General features: G+C 35.8%; 1 protein-coding gene across 8 annotated transcripts in view; it reads right to left on the reverse strand.

Moving 5' to 3' along the window:
- Positions 1–353: 353 nt before the first annotated feature.
- cblc (Cbl proto-oncogene C, E3 ubiquitin protein ligase) overlaps positions 354–9,480 on the reverse strand; it is an 18,581-nt gene continuing 9,454 nt past the window's right edge. For 6 of the 8 annotated variants that reach the window (XM_016672347.1, XM_016672345.1, XM_016672346.1 and 3 more), the window contains 8 exons: positions 8,677–8,798; positions 7,844–7,981; positions 7,637–7,724; positions 7,384–7,515; positions 4,459–4,665; positions 2,903–3,028; positions 2,788–2,816; positions 354–891 (listed from right to left, as the gene is read on the reverse strand). In XM_016672347.1, the coding sequence (XP_016527833.1) occupies positions 693–891; positions 2,788–2,816; positions 2,903–3,028; positions 4,459–4,665; positions 7,384–7,515; positions 7,637–7,724; positions 7,844–7,981; positions 8,677–8,798 (1,041 nt within the window). In that variant the 3' untranslated portion in view covers positions 354–692. Of the gene's footprint in view, positions 892–1,997; positions 2,051–2,787; positions 2,817–2,902; positions 3,029–4,458; positions 4,666–7,383; positions 7,516–7,636; positions 7,725–7,843; positions 7,982–8,676; positions 8,799–9,480 lie in introns of all 8 variants that reach the window. The other 2 variants (XM_007553762.2, XM_016672348.1) reach the window with 2 other exon arrangements.

Consider the following 9,480-nt stretch of genomic DNA (forward strand, 5'->3'; position numbering starts at 1 on the left):
CAAATTTTTTTTGACACTCTCTCACTCCATGGTCCTTTCTCATAATCATCAAATTCATGATGGCCATTGGTTTTTGAAACTATTTCATCAATCTGAATGTGTGTTTGGGTCAGATGTATAAAGTTTGAACTCTCCAACAGTTGCCACAACAACTGGATACAGTCAGCTTTAAAGAAACTGTGATTAATTACTCAATTCTACCCACTAAATCAACCAAATGAAATTAGTAGTTTCATATTTTGAATAAATAGTGATCAAATATCCAGCGAGAATTATGCCATGACCTTGCAGCTAGCTACAAAAGTGACAGCTTCTTTGCAACTTGCTAACGGACGTAAAAATAGAGGGGGTGCATGTGAATATTTCAGCCTTTTTATACCTGCTTGACACTGAGAGGACAAGAGACAATCCAAAAATAAATCTAAACTTGTGCATCTACTTCTTGCTTCAAAAAAAAACACTACAGTTGTATGGTGTGTTATCAGTCCACCAGAAAATAACAAATAATTTAAGCAAATAAGGAAAAACCAGCAATGAAAACCATATTCCTGTTGATGAAGCGCTGATGTAAACTTCTGACCATAACTATTTGCAGCAGGCATGGCCATTCAGACATGAGATAACCCCCCTCTTTTTTTTTGTATTTTTTTTTTTTTTACATTCACTTAAGTCTTATTATTGTAAAAGTTATTTCAGGTCCCTCTTGCTTCTTTGTTAAAACATTTCCTAGACTTCAGATGTTGCCGTTCTGTTTCTTCAATCAGGAGGACATAGTTCTTGTTATTTCTCCCAAGCCAGTTTTGTCTTTTCTGAGCCTTGCTACGCCTCTCTCCATCTCTTTGCGTCTTCTCTCTTGGACTGGACTGGAAGGTCCGGCCCATGCTGCTGCGCCTACAAACAACCAAAAAAAAACAAAAAAACAAAATAGGTCACTGTAATGTGCCACTCTCATAAGTAGCACAGCTGTGGTACAGTAGTCTAAATTAGCCTCATTTTTTTTCCATTTCACTATTCTCAAAACATTTTGTCTCCATTTATGTGTATTTTTGTTTCCTCTTCAAGTTTTGGCTTTGAACCAATCGATTCTGGCATGTCACTGCTGATTTATTTCAGTTGGAACAGCAGTATCTAGTTCTTCTCATCTGTTTAATACAATAAATTTCTTTGCATTTTAGGCGAAGTAACATGTACTTGGAAAATAGCCTCTTGTATTATACAAGAGAAACCCAAATACAATGTGCTGTAATTTCAGCAGAAATGGTCTGCTGCACTTCCTGCATTGACACCAAACCCTCCGACTGAAACAGGAAGTGGTTAAGCCAGTGTTTTACAGAAGATGGCACAAGCTTAATTTAGACCTTGCACATTTGATTTTTAAGACAAAATTAGATTTGGACAATATGAATAATCATTTATATATAAAGGATATTTGCATTAATCCACTTGTTGTTCAAGACAACAACCGACCAAAAGATATGTAGTAAAAATCTGTTTCCAAAGACATGTTAAGCAAATAATTTAAGTCATTTGAGCAGAGCAGCCTATGGTGTTTTTTTTTGCTTCTTCTTGAATTGTTTCCCCTTTCCACTAAACTTTTTAAAAATTAATGCATACTGCCTTTACCTTGGATAAATCTCACTTATTTGACACATGTTAGTTCTCACAATAAACAACCTCAATAACTGAACTCATCATTGACACAGACTCTCATTTAACGATCCAGTTTCCTACAGTCAGCAGCAATCATGACTGTTAGCGCTGTATGCTTTTATTATACCTACCATACCTAATAGTCAATTACCTGCTGAGTAAAATATATGTTTTCTATCAAAACAGCGACGGATCTGGTTTTAGATGTAGGAATGTTATTATTTTTGAACTGTGTTTCACTGTGCTGTGTTTGAAAATTCAATTCCAGTGGTTTTGGTTTAAAATAGTACGTTGCACATAACCTTGCACTGTGGATTAACGTTTGAAGGATCAAGGTTATAACTTACAGTCTGTAGCCTTTTGAGAGGAAGAAGAATCTGCTTCGCCGAAGAATCCAGAACTGTTTGAAAAGGAATTTAAATGAAAAATTAATCCAGATGAAAATATTTGCAAATAAAAAACTACAAGCAATCGAAATGAAACTTGATAAAAAGAATATTACAGAGCTTATTTAAACAAATTTTCAAGATAATTGAAGTCATTTGTGTAAAAACGGTGTAATTATTCTTATTCATTAATAATGTTTGAGATTATTCTTTGCATTTCTAAAAGTGAAAACAGTTTCATCCATATCATGACAGCACTGAATGTGCATTGTTTTGCTCAATGTAAACTTATTAGCAGTCCAGAGACAGAATGCAAGAAGGTGTGCAACAAGACCAGCAAACAGACAGATGAAAAACGTGAAGACAAAAACAAGCATGACAATGTCAAAAAACATGAAAAATGTGCCACTTTTTTCATTTTTTAGCTAGATTGGTTTATTTATCTTAAATTCTCTGACGACTGCAAATAGTCTTTAGAATATATATGTGTGCAGCCAAATTTAAACAAGCAAAACAAATCAAAGCAATACTGTCAAAATCTGCCTACAACATGCTGAGTCATTTTACAGTTAAATACTGTGACTTTTAGAGTTGTATACGCCTTTCAAGGTTTTTTTTTTTTGTTTGTTTGTTTTTAACAACTTACTGTAAATCAAACCACAAGGATAAATTACAAGAATTACATATTTAAGTGCTACATCTCTGACGTGTCGGGATGTATCTGCTCTATACATAAGCAGCCGTGCCCTACCTGTTCGCCTCTGGTCTCTCAGATGCCGCCTGCAGAGAAAGGAAAATCGGGTCAGAAAGATTATATCAGTTTATCTCATCAATAATCTGTACAGCGAGTAAATGAGCAAACTCACATCATAAGAGTGAGAATGTCTGCTAAACGGCTTAGGAGATGGGCAGTCTGAGGTAGAGGCGTTTTTCGGGGGTAAAGGTGGAGCTCTGAGGTGAGAACTGTTGATCTGGGAGTCCAAACTTGAGAACTGTTAAAAAGTTATGTTATTAGTCAGTGGAGAACCTTTCTCCCCCTTAAGAAGTGCTGATTCGTGTTTTAAATTACGTCTCCTTGATGTCGATAAGCATCTACGCATACATAAAACTGGTTAGCAGATCAGAACAAATGATCCGAAACAAGGCGGTAGGAGTACAGACACTTTCTAAAAATGTGCAGTAATCAGATTTTATGTGAGCCAAAAAAAAACAAAAAAAACAACAACAAAAAAGTAAAGTCTAAATTAGTTTAAAAAAGAAAAGGGACTAATTTAATTTCAGTTTCTTTTGGATTATTGACGTATTTGGGATTTAAACTGAACTGGAAATGTGTCCCAAGTAAAGACACTGCAACATTATATACAAACAAACTATTTTTTTTGACAAAATATTTCTAGAGTGAACTTCAAATATTCTATTTTTCTTTTATTAGGATTTGATTACTTATCACGTACTACCATTTCATAGAGTGGTAGTACAATATTACAATGTCAAACACTCCAAAAACCTTCTAAGATCATAACAAATGTTATACATATATGCTGTGCTGTGAAAATTTTTTTGGCATTTGCAGATTTCTTTGTTTTTTTGCTTTTTTGTCATATAAATCAAGCACAATTTGTATTTGGAGAAATATCTAAGTAAATATATTATTTTCATTTATCGAGAGAAAAAAAAATTATTAAGCCCATATCAGCCATGCATGAAAATATAAACATGGATTCACTTTAATTGTCAGCATTATTTTCTCAGTTTTCACTCATTTTCACAACCCACACCCAGTAAGAGACAGACTGGAAGGAACACAAATGCTCACATTTACCAAAGACCATCCTGATGGTCAATTCTGAGCAAATTCTGTGAACTGACAGGATAAAAGTGGGACTTTGTGCAAGATGTTCATCCTGATACATTTGGCATAAAACTAAGACAGCATTTCAAAATTAGAACATTATTGTGACAGCAAAACATGGTGGGGGTAGTGTGATACTGCGGGGGATTTTTTTCTCCTTCAAGGCCTTTATGACTTTCTGTATTTGACTAAACTTTTTATTATGCTGGGTGTGTCCTTAGGCTCAGCACAGTTAGAGAGGCTCAGCAAAGAACTGTACTTCTTAATACCGGGTAGATTTTTTTTCTGTTATTAAATGAAATCAGAATTTGAAACTACATTTTGTATTTTCTGTGATTATCTTGGTATGATAATAAATGATCTGAAACATTTAAGAGTGACAAAAAACAGAGAAGAAATCTGTAAAGGTGCAAACACTTTTTCACAGTATTGATAATTGTAATAGTAATAACATTAATTTAACTTAAAGCAACATAAACAATTTATTGTTCATATTTCTTTTACTTGAACAAACTTGATAGCGTAGCTAAAATTAGACAAAATGAAAAACAGATTTTATTATTCACACACCTTCCGGAGGGCAGCCATTTCCTTTACCACCACCTCAATGTCCTCATGATCCTCCTCGCCGTCATCATCATCATCACCATCATCCTCATCTTCATCTTCATCATCTCCCCACTTGCGGCCAACTTTCAGGTAGGGCTCGACGAGGATGGACTCGGTCCCTTGGATGTCGCAGCGGCAGAATGGGCAGGTGCGGCCAGCTGACCTCTGCTGAATTATGATCACGAACCCAACACAGGTAAAGATACAGAAAGACAATTCACACGCAGCAATCCACTGTCACGTACAGTCAGTACCAGCTCAGATCTTTTTGAACTATGTGTAGTGGAAAGAGTTGAACTTAGCTTCAAAGTCGGTGTTTTAAAAAGTGCTGGAAAATACCAACAGTTTCAACAGAAACTTTCGATTGAGGTTTTCCACTTTGTAGCCAGATGGGGAGATGAATGTTTAGTGTTTTGACTGCGAGATACAGCGATAGTTTTTAAATCATGTCTGGTAAGAGATTGTGCTCCGAACGCCTTGGTAACCAGATCCTGCTGTCAATCAGCAATGAAAAACTGCAACCTAAGAAAAGATAGTAATTCTTCCATTGACATCTCACAAAGATGAGGTTTCTCCTATTTTCTTTTTATGTTTTTTCTCTTCTTCCAATTAATCTCTTGTGTGCTTTCACACACGCACACACACCCACACACCCCCACACACACACACACACACATGCACTGACTTTTACTCAAAGTCAATGTGACTGAAGAGGATGTGAAGCTGATCTCACACAGGAAATTCTGAGCCAAATGTCAGGACACAGCACCTTCATTTCTGACAGAATTATGCCTCTACACATAAGCTAGAGGGGCTGTCTCGCTGATCGAAATGCTTACAAAGCAAGATACCATGATTTTACAATACCAACTAGCATTTTTGTTATGTAGTTCTGTGCTGTAAAAACATGATAAGGCTGTGCCACTGCAGGAGCTAATAGAGTTGTTGTTGTTAGACTGGATCAACCAAAGGTACATTCCTTTCTGATTTGATCAGCTGCTTTACTTTCAGATATCTGTGTTAGTTCAATATGTGGCAAAGGTACTTTGTTAAAACTTTCAAATACCCCAACAGGTTACCCAAGTAAAATGATAGTAATAAAAAAAATGCTCATATGTAATTTTACAGTCCTTGTTGATCACATGAAAATCTTAAATGAATCTCATATTTCAGTTTTCTGAGTACTTCAGTTTAGATTGCTGTGCAATCAAAGCTTAAACTGAATTTCTCAGTTAAGAGGAAAGGATGATTTGTCTATCTGCAAAAAAAAAAAAAATCTGTTATTCTGTTATTCTGCACTAGAATCAATCCAATGCACCAGATTGGGGTTTTCTAAGTCATATACTGTGTATGACTATAAGGGGTAATGATGCAACAGTAAGAATTCATAAATTCATAGTCTGAGATCAGAGTGACTCTTTCATAACAAACATGCAGGATATTATCTCCTAACTAACAATCACTCAAATGTAAATTTGCATATTTTAAAATGTATGTACAAAAATGTTTTGGTGCTTTTAAAATGTTTTTTTGTTGTTGTTGTATTAAACATATTAGATTTTACATAATTTACATGTTACTCCATCTATATTTTGCACCCAAGGCAAAAATGTGTAAAGCAAATTTAGATATATTTTTTTAAGTCTTATTAGTAAAATAATTTACAATTTTTAACAAAACCCCTCGCTGACAAACGCTCATAAAACCCTTTTGATGCCTTTAGTATTCTCCTATAATGTCTCATAAAGTTAGAGCAAACAGAGTCCTGTGTTCTCTCTTAATGCTCAATTTCATTCAGTTCACCCCTGAGGTTTTCCATAAGATTTTACTACGACTGATTTAGCATCTTTTAAGAACTGAAGAAGAGGATCAACTTTGTGTCTCGTGAAACAAACAAGGCGCTTTTTATACTCTTCCTTCGTTTTACCCGAGACCCACCCAACGCGTTTGTTGTCGACAACCCCAATCTTAGTCTCATCTGACGACAGCACACAGTCAGCATACCGCCTAAACATCTAGTCAGCATGATGGCTCCAGTAATTTATTGTAATTTATTGTACGTTTTGGATAGCAAATTTTGGGAATATTGCATATTGCCATCTAGGTTATAAAAATAACCTTGTACCAAAAGAAGCAATGTCTTAGAAAAATTACATATTACCTATTAAAGAAGGTGATTACTCAAACAAGAATGAGTTTTGTGCTTTCTGAGCCAGGTGTTATCTAAGGAGATCAAAGATGCGTTTGTTAAAAGGAAAAAGACGCCATTTCTCTTTTCTGTCTGTAAAATCCATCCAGGTCCTTTAGATAGAATACACAGTGACAATTTTACAGCTCTTCCTTATAAGATCAATTACATGGTTCATATTAGAAATGTATGAGAGTAAATGACCTTATATGTGAAACAAACGAGTGTTTAGGAATGACTACATTGATCAGAATAGTGAATGTATTTAATGCAACATAATTAATAAATGTTCTGAAAAGTTGCATATGTTAGTCATACTTTCTTCTGCAAATTGAAGTTTTAAATGATCTATGATTAGAATTGCATGGAACTATTTATGAAAAAAAGTAGTCACTTCATGGCATTTCAACATTTAAATAAAGTGTTTGCATAGAGAACACAAATGACATTTTGACCTTAACCCCAGACCACATTCAAATAACCAGCATTGTTATAGTGTCATGATGATAAAACCAAATACTAAACCATAGACTACAAAAATAAACCTGTTCAGATAATCTGATCTGCTTCCCTTCACTGAGCATGCAGAAGAGCACCGCAGAAGTCTGTGGGAATGTTTATGATTCAGCTCCAGCTCAGTCTGCAAATCAGCATCTGATCAGCATCGGGATCTTTTTCTAAATGCATGGGATTCCTACCTGCCACCCCGTGAGACAAGGCTGGCACAGGAGATGTCCACAGGGCTGAATCCGAATGTCCTTATCCCTCTCTGCACAGATCTTACACAGCTGGAAAGTGCTTCCAATCTCACAGTACATCTCGTACTGCTCCTGTCGATGGTTGATTGGTTAAAGGAATAAAGCAGAATAGATTATCAATAAGGTTTTATAATATAAAAAAAAGAAAAAAGAAGATTCTCTTTAAAAGACATGCAAACGTGTATTAACTTACTTCTGTAACTTTGACTTTGTCTCTGCCGGTTGGTTCACACAAGCTTGTCAGGTCAGGGTTCATGTCGCGGCCATCTGGGTACAAGTAGCTGCAGTTACAAGAACAGACAGTTCTTAAAAGTTGCTTAGACTGAGGGGCGGGGGGTAAAAAGAGACATGTATGTGTATGCATCTATGCGTGTGTGCGTGTGTGTGTGTTTGTGCTGACCAGCCCTCCTTGAAGCCCTGGATGAGTGTCTGGTACAGAGGCTTGTTATGTGGAATGGTCTGGATGATGTCGCCTTCAGAGGTCACATGACCAATGGCCCACTGACCCATTCTGGTGCAGCTCAGACGAAAGATGAAGCTGGAAATGTTTAATGATATAAAGGAAAAATATATTGTGCATCATTTTTGTCACTGTACTTATGGGTAGTAAAATATATTGATGCCTATTCCTAATCTGAGCCACAGACTTTTTATGTTATTTTTCTTTATACAAAGAAATATGAAGTGACTGCTCTCCACTATTACATCCCTGAATAAAAAAAACAAACAAAAAAAAAACATGTTCAAACCATTGCCTTCATGAGTCATCTAGTTTGTAGTTAGAGTACACCAGTAGGTAACTTAACCTGAAATAAAAATGCTGTTGTTCTGTGAAGGCCTTTCATGTTTGTAAGAGAATATTATTAGACAAACATCATGAAGGTAAATTCCCAAACCTCAACCTGAATGAAATGCTGCACCAGTACACACAACAGTGTAGAGAAGTAATGCTGAAAAATCTGGGAGCTTGCAGTGATGGGAGAAGTTCGAATAGAAGGATTTTAAAAAGAAATGTTGCTATAACTATTTTATTACATTTTGGACATTTTTAACAGCTGCTTCCAAACTGACACGTCATTTATTGCTTTTGTTATTTTTACCTAATTTTCAGCCTTTTAATTACTAATTATATTTAAAAAAAAAAAAAACACTTAACGTGATTACACATTTAATATTGAATAGCAACTTTCATTGCTCTGTCACTTAAGAGCATTTGATTGCGCCGGTGCTTACCTCCCAGGTTTGTGCAGGTAGTGTTCGAGCCGAGCTACAACTTGGTCATAAGTAAGAAAGGCCATGTAGCCTGGGTGTGTCACAGCAAGCTGGTTCCAGTTTCTTATAAGTGATTTCCACGGCTAAAAGAGGCAGAAAAACAGTAAATCTGTGAGTCATTTTCAAAGACATCACAAAAATATGTTTTACAGTTTACTTTTTGTGTTTACTAAAATGTGCCTGCATCTGCTGTACTAATTTCAATAAACCAGCTGAGTGACTGTATCGTTGTCTTCGAGAATAATTTATGTGGATCAGTTACATTTGTTGTTTACGTGCGCACAATGCTGAAGGGCAAAAAGACAATTAGTTAACATGCCATCGATAATGTGCACTGCCGCTGTAGAACGTAGACGTTAAAAAAAATGAAACCTGGAGATGAAGGTATTATTAATTCAATGTAGTGCGCCACAGCAAAGGGAACATTTACACAGAAAAACCGTTGAAGAATAACTCAAAACCATTTTTTTCTCGCTCTCTGTGTCGGCTACGTACACAGACTCATTATCAATGATTCAACAATTATGACAATGATTCAACACCAAACAACGCTCAAACATTTCCCACTCAAAGAACAGAACATTCAGGTCATTATGGTAATTTTTTTTAATGCTTGATGTTTATTTTGCCATTATTAATAAGTGATCGCTGTGGTAGGTTAGTTATCGCTGCTATTAGCTAATCTAAATCCTCCGTGGCTAATTAGCTAAACCCCTAACTGATGCCCTGCCCCCCCCTGAGAGGACAAAAAAAAAAAAAAAAAAA

This window comes from Poecilia formosa, unplaced genomic scaffold, assembly GCF_000485575.1.
Source record: "Poecilia formosa unplaced genomic scaffold, Poecilia_formosa-5.1.2 Scaffold59, whole genome shotgun sequence".
NCBI classification, from domain to species: Eukaryota; Metazoa; Chordata; class Actinopteri; order Cyprinodontiformes; family Poeciliidae; genus Poecilia; species Poecilia formosa.